General features: G+C 44.0%; 1 protein-coding gene across 11 annotated transcripts in view; it reads right to left on the bottom strand.

Annotated features, from left to right (window-relative positions):
• CIT (citron rho-interacting serine/threonine kinase) overlaps nucleotides 1–10,931 on the bottom strand; it is a 189,838-nt gene extending 178,907 nt beyond the window's left edge. For all 11 annotated transcript variants that reach the window (XM_054443447.2, XM_054443446.2, XM_054443445.2 and 8 more), the window contains exons 1-3: nucleotides 10,847–10,931; nucleotides 9,675–9,783; nucleotides 2,899–3,040 (exon numbers count right to left, since the gene is read on the bottom strand). In XM_054443447.2, coding sequence (XP_054299422.1) covers nucleotides 2,899–3,040; nucleotides 9,675–9,770 — 238 coding nt within the window. In that variant the 5' untranslated portion in view covers nucleotides 9,771–9,783; nucleotides 10,847–10,931. The remainder of the gene's footprint in view (nucleotides 1–2,898; nucleotides 3,041–9,674; nucleotides 9,784–10,846) is intronic.
• Nucleotides 10,932–15,733: the final 4,802 nt, after the last annotated feature.

The following is a 15,733-nucleotide window of genomic DNA, read 5'->3' on the forward strand; positions in this document are numbered from 1 at the left end:
AAGTTTTAAACATTAAAAAAAAAAAAAGCTGAAGGAATCATGTTTGCCCCTTCTGCCAGGTGAAGATGCAGCAAGAAGGCGCCATCTTTGAAGCAGGGAGCCATCACCAGATACCAGATTCGCTGGCGCCTTGATCTTGGACTTCCCAGTCTTCACAACTGTCAGCAATGAATTTCTATTGTTTATAAATTGCCAAGTCTAAGGTATCTATTATTGCAGCCCGAACAGACTCAGATACATGTTTAACCTTCTATATTTAACATTGTATTGTGTATTATGTTTGCAATAAGAAAGAAAAAAAACTTTTCAAAAGTTATCATTTGCCCATTAGTACTAAAGTTGTAAATATATTGAAGATCTTATCTACAGTGAATATAGCTCAAATTCAGCTACTGTCAAATTGCCAATAACAGCCCAATTTTGACAATTATCAACACTTTTCTGTATAAGTTTTTTTGTTGTGGTGGCGGTTTTGGATTTTTTTTGAAGGGGGTGTTGTTTTGTGTTTTGAGACAGGGTCTTACTGTCACCCAGGCTGGGGTGCAGTGGCACAATCTTGGCTCACTGCAACCTCCACCTCCCAGCTTCAAGCAATTCTCCAGCCTCAGCCTCCCAAGCAGCTGGGACCACAGACGTGCGCCCCCATGCCCCGGCTAATTTTTGTATTTTTTGTATAGACAGGGTTTCAGCATTGTTGCCCAGGTTGGTCTCGAACTCCTGAGCTCAAAGATCAGCCCACCTCGGCCTCCCAAAGTGCTGGATTACAGGCGTGAACCACTGCACCTGGCCTCTGTGCAAGTTTCAGTATAACACTGCTGTATATTTTTTACACAAATTATCTGATACTGTGCTTAATGTTTGCCATTTATTTTGTTCACTGAGCAATACACTCATTCAACAAGTATTTATTAAGCACTTAACATATGCCAGACACTATTTTAGGCACTGGGGATGTAAGAGTAACTAAGAAAGACAAAAATCCCTTCCCTGGTTCCCAGATGCTCGTTCCCTTCCCTTCCCTCCCTTGGCCCAAGGCTAGGGGTACTTCTGCTGGAGACATCCTTCTCCTTCAGAGCTACACTCTATTCCATTTTCTCTAACAGTCCCCAAAGAAAATCTCCATCCCTATAGGAAGATTCAAAAAACCTGGGCAGAAGCAGCTGATGGACCCTTCTCCACATGGAAAAACAAAGCTTACATTGCAAAACAGACACTCAAAAAGGGGAGGAAAAGAAAACATATTAATGTAATCACCCATTTTCAATCATGGCCTCTTAACCACTCCCCAGGAAACCTCTTCAAAAATATGAAACATTTCCCTGGAAGAGGGTTCTATTAGAAAAAAATCTACATTCCACTAAACCAAGTCTTCTGATCACTAAATGGTTCTAGATAATTCACTGCTGTTAAGTAACCAGAGGACAGTCTCAAGACTAATGAAGGTGCCTGCAGATGGCTCAGTAAGCTAGCCTCGTCACATAATTTCCTTCCCCTCTCACTCCCTACTTATAAATTTAAATATTCACAAAAAGAAGGCGGGAGCTTATGCAAACAAAAACAGAATGATGAACAAATACCTCAAGTACATTTTGAAGATATACAATATATTAAATGTTGCTGAGGTTCACAGTTATGAATACCGGGTACCAGTTCTTGTCTCCTATGGGCCAGGCAACATGACAAGTCTGGTCTGTGCATTAACTCATTCAATCCCAACACAGCCTCATCCTCAGCCCCTTCCTCCATTAAAAACAAAAAAGAATTCAAACATTATATTTTATGGGGCCAGGCATGGTGGCTCACACCTGTAATCCCAAAGCTTTGGGAGGCTGAGGCAGGAAGACTGCTTGAAGCCTGGAGTTTGAGACCAGCCTGGGTAACACAGTAAGACCCTATCTCTACAGGAAAAAAAAAGCAAAAATTAGCTGGGCATGGTGGTGTGAGCCTGGAGTCCCAGCCACTGAGGTGTAAGGATTGCTTGAGCCGAGAAGGTTGAAACTGCAGTGAGCCATGATATACCACTGCATTCCAGCCTGGGTAATAGGACAAGACCCTGTCTCCAAAAAAAACAAAAATCATATTTTATGACTACATTGGTATGAAGATGAATGTAATCCAGAATCATTATACATTATTACATTCATTTTTCCTATAATTTTAAAACAAATTAAAATTTAATTCAGTTAATTAAAACTAATTAAATTCATTAAAATTAAATATCACAGATCCTAAGCACCGTGCCTACTCTGCCTAACAGAAAGTCAGTCCTGAGTGAGTATAAGGATAGGGCCACGGGATATTATTGAGGTCTCTGGAACCAGCTACGACTAAAGCTAACACTTAACTCATTCCTGGATTTCTCAGTTTCATGAGCCAATAAATTCACTCTTTTATTCACACAGGGTCTCACTCTGTCACCCAGATTGGAGTGCAATGGCACAATCACGGCTCATTGAGCCTCAACCTCCCAGGCTCCAGTGATCCTCCCACCTCAGCCTCCTGAGCGGCTGGGACCACAGGTGCAAGCCACCATTACCCAGCTAATTTTTGTATTTTTTGTAGAGATGGGGTTTCACCACGTTGCCCAAGCTGGTCTTGAACTCCTGGGCTCAAGCGATTCACCCACCTCAGCTTCCCAAAGGGCTGAGATTATAGGTATGAGCCATTGCACCTGGCCTAAATTCAGTCTTTGAATTGAGTTTGTCGCCTGCAACCAAGAAGCCCAACTCACCTGGTCTCCCAGCTATAAGAGGTGCAGCCTGAACTTGAACCTGGATCTGTCTTATATAGAACCAGAGTTCTTCCCGACTACTATCAACCAATAACTCACTCTGCCTCAAGCATCTTTCTAGTTTTCTCTCTTAGGACGGTTTTCAAGAAAAAGTTCCCCAAACTTACACTTCCGGACAAAGTTGCTCACATGCTTAATCTTCATCAGAGCAGGCTGACTGCATTCTTCAAAGAGAACAAAGAGGGCATCTAATATCCCTTCTCGGGAAAGAGGAGACATCTGCTGTTGAGTCATAAAGGGTGGTTTCCCCTAAAAACAGCAAACAGCAGATGGAGACACTGTCAATAATGAAAAGCTTTGATCAATAACATCCACACAGTAAATTACAAGCCACCAACTCAACTAACTGCTCACGACACGCTAACATCACAATTCTGTGTCTTCATTCTTTAAAGCAACGTCAACTGACAGTCATTATGGTGTCACTTCCATGATTCCAAGACTGTGGGTTTCTTTCACCAGCACCTGGGAAGGAAAACTGCACAAGTGTGGCCACTAACAAGAAAAGCTCCCTCACTCCTGAGGGTCTGAGGCTAGTGAGAATATTTCCTCTGGATCCTCTGACTCTGACATGCTTCTATGTTTCTACAATAGGAAACAATGCTTTTTCCACTTCTTTCATGTGTGCCCAAGGGTTTATTCATATAATTTCAGCTTTTTTAATTCATTTGAACAACCTAGAGTAATGAGAACAGAGTGACTATCATAAAGCCAAATTTACTCATGATCTGGAGAAATAGTTACAAACTGGCAGACTGTCTCTAGCCCACAGATATGTTTTGTTTGGCCTGTAGTGTTTAAGATAATTTGAATTATCTGCCAATATTTCAAAATCAGGAGATTCCATACAAAAAAATTAAAATGGAGTCTCTGGCTTCTTTTGAAACACTGGCACATCCGGCAACACTGCCTCGCCTTCCTGCCTGATGACGCTGAGCTGGAGCTGAGTAATGCTGCCCCTCCCAGTAGCAGATGTGTTCGGGAGTTCACTGCAGGTCTGACTCCATCTTCCAACTGGCCCACTTGACTCATTTATACTCACTGCCCGGCCCCCAAGGACATGAGTCTGCAACCCTGGTATAGAGCAGTGATTCCCACGTGCCAAGCCATGGATAGTGGTGGTCTCTCTTCAAAGATGGCCTCCAACAGTTCCTCCAATTCTGTAGGCACATGCTACTCCTTCCTTTAAGCGCTGGAGTCTATTTCTCCTGCCTTTGAATCTGTGCCATCTCTGAGACTCTCTTCAACCAAAAGAATGTGACACAAGTGACACTGTGCCAGTTCAGGACAGTGCCTTTAAGAAGCTTGTCAAGCGGCCAGGCACAGTGGCTCACGTCTGTAATCCCAGCACTTTGGGAGGCCAAGACGGGTGGATCACTCGAGGTCAGGAGTTTGAGACCAGCCTGGCCAACATGGTGAAACCCTGTCTCTACCAAAATACAAAAATTAGCCAGGCGTGGTGGTGGGCACCTGTAATCCCAGCTACTTGGGAGGCTGAGGCATGAGAATTGCTTGAACCCGGGAGGTGGAGGTTGCAGTGAGCCGAGATCACACCACTGCACTCCAGCCTAGGCAACACAGCGAGACTCCCTCTCAAAAAAAATAAAAATTAAAAAAAAAAAGGCTGCTTGGCAGCTTATCAGCTTCCACTTTTGGGAAGCCAGCCACCATGCACAGATGCTTGGGCTAGACCAGGGGTGTGCAATCTGTAGCCCTTGGACCAAATCCAGCCCACAGACTTTTTATAAGTTTTACAGGAACACAGCTACACCCATCATTTACACATTGTCTTTAGCTGCTTTTGTGCTACCATGGCCAAGTTGAGTGGTTGCAACAGAGACTACAGGACCCACAAAGTCTAAAATATTTATTACTTACAAAAAAGTTACGAGTTGGCCAGGTGCAGTGGCTCACGCCTGTAATTCCAGCACTTTGGGAGGCCGAGGCAGGTGGATCACGAGGTTAGAAGTTCGAGACCAGCCTGACCAATGCGGTGAAACCCCATCTCTACTAAAAATGCAAAAATTAGCCAGGCGTGGAAGCACGTGCCTGTAATCCCAGCTACTCGGGAGGCTGGGACAGGAGAATTGCTTGAACCCGGGAGGCGGAGGTTGCAGTGAGCAAAGATTGTGCCACTGCACTCCAGCCTGGGCAACAGGGCGAGACTCTGTCTTAAAAAAAAAAAAAGTTACGAGTCCGGGGCTACACTACTGAAAGACCTCATGGAGAAGAGAGGCCACGTGAGAAACACTAAGGTGCCCCAGCCAGCAGTCAGCACCCACATGTTCCAGTCCCAGACAGAATCCCAGCTGAATGTAGCCCCAAGAGTGACCCCAGCTGACATCACAGGATGAAGCAGAACCACCTAGCTGAGTCCAGCCAACCCACAGAATCCTAAGAAAAAATAAATCATTGTTGCTTTAAACTTTGTGAGTGCTTTGTTACACAGCACTTGATAACAGAAACAGACCCGGCTGCATTTGAATCACAAAAGCACTAGAGAATTTAAGAAAAAAAAACAAACAAACAAACACATTCTCTGGTCCTATACCCTCCTCCCCCACAACCAAATGAATTAGAATTTTCCAGATTGTAGCCTAGAATCTGTTTTATTAACAAGTTCCCCAGCAGGGCGAGGTGGCTCACACCTGGAATACTAGCACTTTGGGAGACCAAGGTGGGAGGATCACTTGAGCCCAGGAGTTCAAGACCAGCCAGGGCAACACAGCGAGATCTCATCTCTACAAACAAACAAAAAAAAAAATTAGCCAGGTGTAGTGGCATGGTCCTGTAGTCCTAGCCACTTGTGAGACTGACGTAGAAGGATCACTTGAGCCCAAGAAGTCAAGGCTGCAGTGAGCCAAGATTGTGCTGCCACACTCCAGCCTGGGCAACAGAATGAGACCCTGGTCCCCAAGAGAGTCAGACCTCAATCAGGTTTGGGAAGCACTGCATTCAAGGACACCATATCTGTCACTTTAGTAATAGTTGCCAGTAACTCAGAAAAATAAAACGCTTTTTCTTCTATTCTTCAAGAGTTTAGATCAACTAAAGCAGGAGTTCCCAAATATAGTACTGGTTCTTAACAAAGTTTTCAACAGCCTGGAGTGAAATGAGAAAAAATGATCACCACATGATATCTTTTTTATAAAACTAAATATATTCAAATTTAAAAATGGTCCTTTATTCTGAGATGATGTTCTTCCTGTCTTGTTGTTTCTTAAAATGCCCTTTATGAAATAAAAGGGCCAGAAAATAATAGGTTTTTCTTTTTATTTGTTTTTTTTAATATATCCTTACTTGGCAAAATAAAAAGTTGGAAAACCTGTGTCTACCCAGCAATTTGGGAAATTTTGCTAGCTCTGAATGTCTGACAACCACTGACCTCGAACATGTCAGGAAATCCTGTTGAGCAGAAGTAAAAAAGACAAAATGACACTCAGTCTAAGATACTCACCTGAATGGAAAACAAAATTGCTACTGTTATCTCAACCTCATTCAAACAGCACTATATGGGAAAAGAACAAACAGCATCCTTACCTGATCACTCAAGGCAAATGATAGGTATATACTACACTTGCAATAACAGCTTTACTGGGAGGGGGGAACTCAGCATTAAAAAGAGATGAACTGAGGGTTTACCCATAAGTCTTCCTGTTATAATGACTAAATACAAGATATACTTAATAAATTCTGACGTGCACAGGTGGTGTGGCCCAATGGCTATGTGGTGAGCCTTTGGAGTCAGACCAACCAAAGATGGAGTCTGATCTTGGCCTCATCTGCAAAACCCAACGTGTATGATCTTGGGCAAGGCCTTACCTCCCTCCATATCTGTCTATATCTGTTGCCTCCTATTTATGTATTTATTTACAAACAGGGCCTCGTTCTGTCGCCCAGGCTGGAGTGCAGTGTTGCAATCTCAGCTCACTGCAACCTCTGCCTCCAAGGCCTCAGAGATGCCCCCACCTCAGCCCCCTGGGTAGCTGGGACTACAGGCACACACCGCCATGCCTGACTAATTATTTATATTTTTTGTAGAGACGGGGTTTCACCATTTTGCCCAAGCTAGTCTTGAACTCTTGGACTCAAAACAATCCACCTGCCTCAGTCTCCCAAAGTACTGGGATTACAGGTGTGGGCCACCACACCTGGCCTGTTGCCTCCTATTTAAAATTTAAATAAAAAACAGTCCTTACCTCTGTCATGAGGCTGAAGTGAGATACTCAGAAACATGCCAGTTCTATGCCAGACACATTGGAAGCCGTAACTATTACATAATCAGCACATTATAAGCCCTTAATAAGTAAGTTGGAAAATTTTTTTCCTTTTTTTTTTTTTTTTTTTTTTTTTTTTTAAGATACAGGGTCTTGCTCTGTCGCCCAGGCTGATGTGCTGAAGTGCAATGGCATGATCTTAGCTCACTGCAACCTCTGCCTCCGGGGCTCAAGCAATCCTCCCACCTCAACCTCCCGAGTAGCTGGGACTACAGGCACACGCCATCACAGCCAGCTATTTTTTATGTTTTTAGTAGAGACGGGGGTCTCACCATGTTGCCCGGGCTGGTCTCGAACTCCTGACCTCAAGCAATCCGCCCACCTCAGCCTCCCAAAGTGCTAGGATTACAGGCGTGAGCCACCACACCCAGCAAGTTGGAGATATTTTGAAGTAGCATGATAAAGGGGCTGAAAAGTGGCAGCACTCCAGCCATCTAAGGTTAAAGACAGACTATTCATTTGTGAAAAATATGTCAAGACTTAAAATGCTGATGGGGATGGTCCCACAGAAAAACCTAAGCTTTCAATTTGTTTCCACTCTCATCTGTTTAAACACCCAATACTGATATTTTGGAAAAAAAAAAAAAGTTATCAGAATACGTCATCGTTCATCATCTTACAGGTATCCTACATAACTACCTTCCTAAATATAATTACTATTAAGGAAACAGAAATTTAGTATTAATATTATAACTAATAATATTCTATGCTGAGTATTAACAATAATTACCATTTTTTTATAAACGGTTTACTAAGAGCCAGGCAAGGTGCTAAGTGCTTTATATGGAATATCTCATCTAATCCTCACAACAACCCTGTGGATTAGGTACTACAACCTCTATGTTATTTTTTTGTTTTCTTTTGTTTTGAGATGGAGTCTCACCCACTCTGTCGCCCAGGCTGGAGTGCAGTGCATGATCTTGGCTCACTGCAACCTCCGCCTCCCAGGTTCGAATGATTCTCCTGCTTCAGCCTTTCAAGTAGCTGGGATTACAGGTGCATGTCACCACCACGCCCAGCTAATTTTCTATATTTTTAGTAGAGACGGGGTTTCACCACGTTGGCCAGGCTGGTCTCGAACTCGTGACCTCAAGTAATCCACCCGCGTCAGCCTCCGAAAACACTGGGATTACAGGCTACAACTTTTAAAGAATAGCAAATGGACTCAGAAAAGGTAACTGACTCACCCAAAGTAACGCAGCTAACTAGTGCTGGGTCTGGGATTCAATTCTAAATCTTTATGGTCCCTACTGTCCCCCTGACTTACGAATACATAAATCAAACAAGGATTTCTACTTCACCAGTGTTCCATATACATCAGAAACAAAAGAATTAAAAATCTATTTGGAAGTAATCTTACGACATTAAGTTTTAACACATCTGGGGTGACGGAAATGTGTATCTTGAGAGGAATGAGGGTTAAACAGGTGTGGTATTCATCAAAACTTTTTTTAAAATCTTAAAAAATAAACATAGCTGCAATGAAAATGAATAGGATTATACCCACAGAAATTGTAGTTTTAAAAAGCATCTTTGTTCATTTATTTTTCTTTCTTCAATAAAAGGACAAACTTGCCCTGATACGGTGGCTTACGCCTATAAGCCCAACACTTTCAGAGGCTGTGACAGGTAGCTCACTTGAGCCCAGGAATTCGAGACCTGCCTGGGCAACATGGTGAAACCTCATCTCTACAAAAAATACAAAAATTAGCCAGGTGTGGTGGCACACACCTGTGGTACCAGCTACTCGGGAAGCTGAAGTGGGAGGATCGCTTGAGCCCAGGAGGTCAAGGCTGCAATGAGCCATGATTGTGCCAATGCACTCCAGCCTGAGCCACAGAGCAAGACCCTGTCAATCAATCAATCAATGAACAAACTTTAGTACAGAAGTGTAAAGTGTGAGAAATATGAAAAGATCTCCTTTCTAAGGCAAGTTCAGCTATCCACTTCTGCACAGTGTCTTTTTTCCAAAAGAATCAGTGCATATAAAACTCCAAATAGAGGGCCAGGTACAGTGGCTCACACCTATAACCCCAGTGCTTTGGGAGGCCAAGGCAGGAGGCTCACTTGAAGTCAGGTGTTCAATATCAGCCTGGGCAACACAGTGAGACCCCATCCCTACAAAAAATTAAAAATTATCTGGGCATGGTGGCAGAGGCCTAGAGTTGACAGAAGACCTTGTTTCAAACAAAACAAAACAGAATTTCTCCTAAAATATTATCCTTGGTCCTATAACAAAAGCAAGCCGGGCACGGTTCATGCCTGTAATCCCAGCACCTTAGGAGGCCAAGGCAGGTGGATCACTTGAGGTCAGGAGTTTGACCCTAGCCTGGCCAACATGGTGAAACCCCGTCTCTACTAAAAAAAATACAAAATTTAGCTGGGTGTGGTGGCAGGCACCTGTAGTCCCAGCTACTCTGGAGGCTGAGGCAGGAGAATCGCTTGAACCCAGGAGGCGGAGGTTGCAGTGAGCCGAGATTGCACCACTGTACTCCAGCCTGAGAGACTGAGACTCTAAATAAATAAACAAATAAAAGCAAAGGTGGGTGACAAGGAGATTCCAAGGACACACACAGGTGAGCAAAGTTGGCAGGGTAGGCTGTTACCTGGAAGAACAGATTCAGCCTGGAGGCCCGGCTGGCAATGGGTTCAACAGCACCAGCATCCAAAGGATTCCGCGCTCCATATTTGAACTTCAACATCTCCCCACTGGTGCTGAAAGGATATCAGAAAAGTCAAGTGTGTCCTATGTTTTGAGCAGGAAGGGCTTGAGAGATCCCGATCTCCCTCAAGATATCAGGGACAAAGAGGTGAAAATCAGCTACCACTCCAGTTTTAGGAAGCTCAGTCTAATCATGGAGATTAAACACCAGATTTTAACTCACTGTAACAGGAGATGATACACTTATCTGACATACTCTCTTACTTATAAATGTGTTTATTATCTCCCCCCTTAGAACGGAAGCTTCACAAGGGCAGAGATGTTTGCCCCCATGCAGTGGGGGCACACATAGCCTGGCACATAAATAGGTGAGAATAGTTATTAAATGAATGACTGAAATAAGCAAACTATATAGCTTGTTGGAAGGTGTTAAGTGCTATGGGGTAAAAACAAAATCGAGCAAGAAAAGGACAATAGGGGTGAGATGGTGCAATTTTTAGTGTGGTCAAATAAGACTTCACTGAGAAGCCACCATTTGACCCAAGACTTGAAGACCTGAAGCGAGTGACCAGCAAGCCATGTTGATAAATGGGGAAAGAAAGATATCCGTGGCAAACGAAACAGCCAAGCCAAAAGCACTGAGGCAGGACCTGGCCTCTCCAACAACAGCGAGGCCAGAGGGATTGGAGCAGAAAGAGGCGGGGGCATCAGGAGGTGATGGGATGGGCACGGGGTATGAAGACACTGAAACAGAGAGGTTAAGTAAATTGCTAAGTTCATGCAGATAATAAGGAACCGGCCGACTACACTGGGCAGAATAATGCAGTTAGTGCTGACAGGAGGCAGAGCTGAAGAGACACAGGACTCCGCCTGGTTTAGGGGAGGAGCAAGCCTCCTGCCCCAGCACCACTCGGCTGACCCCTCGGCTCCCAAGGAAGGTGGGCGCTCGCACAGCCAGCCCGGGAAGACCCTCCAGGCCTCCCGCAGCCCTGGGAGTGGAAACGCCGCCCTCCCCGCGGCGGGAGGGAAACCCGGGACTTGTATGGGTGGAGGCGGCCCTCCCCTGGCCTTGCAGAGCCGGGTGCAGTAGAATTGGGTCTGGGGGATCAGACTCACGCTCTGCGGAGCCCCGGGTCTCCGATCTGCTCCGCCCCGCGCCTCCCGCCGCCGCGTTTGAACCCGAGGAACGGCGCGGGCGGGTCTCAGCCGTGTCTGGACCAATCAGCGTGTCCGCTCCTATGATAGACATGGGCGCCTCAGCCAGGCCCCGCCCATGTCCTTAAAGGCATGGAAGAAAGTGAAGGGGAGAGCCAATCAAATTGCATCTCCCTTTGACTCGCGACCAATGGGAAAAAGGGAAGGGCAAAATCAGCAGGGCAGGTCTTGGAAGTTTGAAATTGGCGGTTACGCAGGATGCTGCGTTTGAGGAAGCGACTGTTAATCTAGGATCCCTGAGGAGGTCGCCAGGGCGCTGTCCCCTGCTCTCGGCCACCTGCGAGGAGGAAGGCAACCAGGCTGCTCTGTCTGGTCTTCTTTCTCTCTCATGTGGCTAAGGTAGAAGTACTTGTTACCTGGGGCAGCCCAGTGGTCCTCTGCTACAGCTGAGGCAGCGAATGTTTTGAGCTTGACTTCAACCTACCTTGATTACTCTATCTCCGGGCTGACTGTCCTGCAAGGAGTTGGTGAAAGTCATTGAGACTGTCTGAAAGGACACTTTAAAATAAATTATAGACGAGATACTTAAACAGGCACTTCACCAAAAAGGAAATCCAGATGACCAACAAATGTGTGAAAGTTGTCAACCTCGTTCATAATCAGAAAATATGAAAAATAAAGTCACAATGAGAAAGAATAACACTCAAATTCGAGAACAACAACAAAAAAAGGATGTGACAGTGTTTGCGAAGATGTGGAGGTACACACACTTGTACAGTACCCGTAGGCGTGTAAATGGATACAATCCCTTTGAAATTTGAAAAAAAAGTTTGGCATTATTTGCTAACATTGAAGATTTGTGCATTCTATGACTATTGCTAGGAGTAGTTTCTCTACCTAAGAAAAACTCCTATTTACTTATTTATTTTGAGATGGAGTCTTGCTCTGTCTCCCTGGCTGGAGTGCAATGGCACGATCTCGCCTCACTGCAACCTCCACCTCCCAGGTTCAAGCTATTCTCTTGTCTCAGCCTCCCAAGTAACTGGGATTACAGGCACATGCCACCATGCCCAATTGTTTGTATTTTTAGTAGAGATGGGGTTTCACCATGTTGGCCAGGCTGGTCTTGAACTCCTGACCTCCAATGATCTGCCCACCTCAGCCTCCCAAAGTGCTGAGATTACAGGCCTGAGCCACCGCACCGGCGAGAAACTCCTACTTATGTACACCAAGAGATGTGTATAAGAATACAAAATAGTGTTGGCAAAAAACTGGAAGCAATATAAATGTCCATCAGCAGTAGAAAAGACAAAATTGTATATTGCAGTGTTTTCACAAGCAATGAAAAAGAATAAACTGCAACTAACCACAATGACATAATGAGTCTCAAAACAAGGCCTAATGAAGGAAGCAAGACAATAACATATGATTCCATTATGATTCCATTCATATAAGTTCCAAAACAGGACAAAACAAAGAAACATTGTTTAAGGAGGGATGTATTAGGTTGATGCAAATCATTGCAGTTTTTGCCATTGTTTAAAGTAATGACAAAACCATAAAGAAAGCAACAGTCAGAATAGTAGTTACCTGGGGTTGGGATGGAGGCCTTTCAGGGTGTTGGGGTGCTGCTATGATCTATTTCTTAACCTAGGTAGCAACAATATGGATGTGGTTTTATAATGATTAAATTGTGTGTATATGTGTGCATGCATGTGTGTATGTTCTATTTATATATGTAAAGTCCTTTTTATACTCTCCTAATTCTACAGTAGACAGAACTGGAGATGTGTTCTCTCTCACTCACACACACACACACACACACACGCACACCACCACATAATTAGAGCTACAGGCTTGCTTAATACACATTTGTTCTTTTTTCCTTCCCCAAGTATAACTTACTTCTTGTTCCCAGGGCCAATAATGGATAGCTACTATTTATCAAGCACCTCTTTTTTTTTTTTTTTTTTTTCTTAGACAGAATCTCACTCTGTCACCCAAGCTGGAGTTCAGTGGCACAATCATGGCTTACTGCAGCTTCCACCTCTCCAGGCTCAAGTGATCATCCCACCTCAGCCCTTCCAGTAGCTGGGACCACAAGCATATACCACCATGCCTGGCTGTTTTTTTTGTTTTGTTTTGTTTTGTTTTGTAGAGATGGGAATCTCCCTATGCTATCCAAGCTGATCTCAAATTCCTGTACTCAAGCAATTATGCTGCCCCGACCTCCCAAAGTGTTGGGATTACAGGTGTGAGCTACTGTACCCAGCCCAGAAACTTCTATATAAAGAAAATAACTGGCCGGACCCAATGGCTCATGCCTGTAATCCCAACACTTTGGGAGGCCAAGATTGGCAGATCACTTGAGGTCAGAAATTTGAGACCAGCCTGGCCAATGTGGTGAAACCCCATCTCTACTAAAAACACAAATTAGCCTGGCGTGGTGGCAAGTGCCTGTAATCCCAGCTACTCAGGAGGGTAAAGCAGGAGAATCACTGGAACGTGGGAGGCGGAGGTTGCAGTGAGCCGAGATCTCACTTGCCACTGCACTCCAGCCTGGGTGAGAGAATGAGACTCGGTCAAAAAAAAAAGAATAATTATCATTAGCTGAGTGCTTTCTAGGTGCAAGCCTTCAATAGCCCCTGAAGTAGGCACTATTATTAGCATCCACCCCTATGGAAAGGAGCCACTCTCACGCTGGCTCAGATGCAAATATCCCAGATATTCCCTGTTTCCCAAAGATGTGTCCCCACAACTGGTATGAGCAACACTTTCAAGTGGCAAAAAAAGTCACTTATTTGTTAAATTATATATTTTGCTATGTGTTAGAAAAACTATAGCTAGCCCATCAAACCAAGTATTTTATAGATGATACCACTTGGAGTGAGACCAAAGGAAATATTTAAGAAGAAAAAATGAGCCAGTAAAGGAAATATTAAGTAAACAATAGTACGGGTTGCACATGGGTATAGCTTTAGAACAAATCTTGAAATTTGGGAAACACTGCATCATTTGACATAATTCTCAAGCAAGCCTCTGAAGTAGGCACTATTGTTAGCAACCCCATTTTACCAGCAGAGAAATTCAGGCTTAGAGAAATTAAGTCACACACTAGTAAACAGTGGCGCCAGGACCTGAATTTGTTCTTTCATTCTAAAGCCCATTTTGACAACCACCAAATTGTATTGACTTATGTTTATCCCAGGACCTAGCACATAATATTTATAAATATTTGTGGACTAAATGATGAAATCTAACTCCATGTCCATTTGATTACAATTTAATTAGTTCTTTCCAGCCTACCAACAATCAACTTTGTAGGCTCTCGATAGAAGTGTATTGAATTTACATATGAATTGCCTTCTGATTCTACACACACCACTTATTATACCTTCTCATGGTGCAAGTATTCCTGAAGCAGTGGTTCACAACCTTGCATTCACATTGAGAGATCAATGTGAAGCTTTAAAATAACATTGATACCTGGGCCCCATCCTTGGGGATCCTCATTTCATTGTTCCAGAATCAAGCCTAGGAATTGGGAGTTGATCAAGCTCCCCAAGTGATATGGTTTGGCTGTGGTCCCATGCAAATCTCATCTTGAATTCCCACGTGTTGTGGGAGGGACCTGGTGGGAGGTAATTGAATCATTGTGGCAGGTCTTTCCTGTGCTGTTCTCGTGATAGAGAATAAGTCTTATGAGATCTGATGGTTTTATAAGGGGGAGATTCCCTGCACAAGCCGTCTTCTCTTGTCTGCCGCCATCCACATAAGATGTGAGTTGCTCCTCCTTGCCTTCTGCCATGATTGTGAGGCTTCCCCAGCCATGTGGAACTGCAAGTCCATTAAACCTCTTTCTTTTGTAAATGCCCAGTCTCAGGTATGTCCTTATCAGCAGTGTGAAAACAGACTAATACACCAAGTGACCCCAATGTGCAGCCAATGTCATGAACCACTTGCCTAGAAAGGGCAAATATACTACTAACCAAATGTCAAAGTGTATTTTTCATTGTAATTTAATAAACTGAAAATGTGGCTTTATTATCAGTCTTTGTTAATAAGAGTCTGCCTCTATGGAGAGGACCCACTCTCACACTGGCTCAGATGCAAACTGGAGACCTCAGAATGGGCCTTCCAGTCCTTGCTCTGTGATCCACCATGGTGAAACCAAAGAGGGTGATGGCTAAGTAATTTAACAGAAGGAGACTGGGGAGTATGGGTTATACTCAGCTTAAGTAAGGACTGAACTCTAAAATAAGTGTTTCGTGTTTTCATATTTGGAGCCTTAAGTGAAGATGGGTATACAAAAGGAAGAGATTCCCAAGCACTATACACAAGCAAAGGACATACAACTTGATTTCCTCTCCTCTTTCTTCTGTCCTTTTCTCTTCTTTCCCCTCACTTTCTCTCATTCCAATGGTGTTCCATTTGAGGTTTTGAACAGAAATGGAGGCTGGGCATGGTGGCTCACACCTGTAATCCTGGCATTTTGGGAGGCCAAGGCATAAGGATCACCTGAAGTTGGTCAGGAGTTCAAGGTCAACCTGGCCAACATGGTGAAACCCCGTCTCTACTAAAAATACAAAAAAATCGGCCAGGCGGAGTGGCACATGCCTGTAATCCCAGCTACTCAGGAGGCTAAGGCAGGAGAATCATTTGAACCCAGGAGGTGGAGGTTGCAGTGAGCCAAGGTCTCACCATTGCACTCCAGCCTGGGTGACACAGTGAGACTCTGTCTCAAAAAATAAAATTAAAAAATTAAAAAATTAACTGAAATGGAAATCAAATTCTAGACACTTGATCTTTCTAGCCTAGCAACAGTCAACTTTGCAGGCTGTCAATAAA

Source organism: Pongo pygmaeus, chromosome 10, assembly GCF_028885625.2.
Source record: "Pongo pygmaeus isolate AG05252 chromosome 10, NHGRI_mPonPyg2-v2.0_pri, whole genome shotgun sequence".
NCBI lineage: Eukaryota > Metazoa > Chordata > Mammalia > Primates > Hominidae > Pongo > Pongo pygmaeus.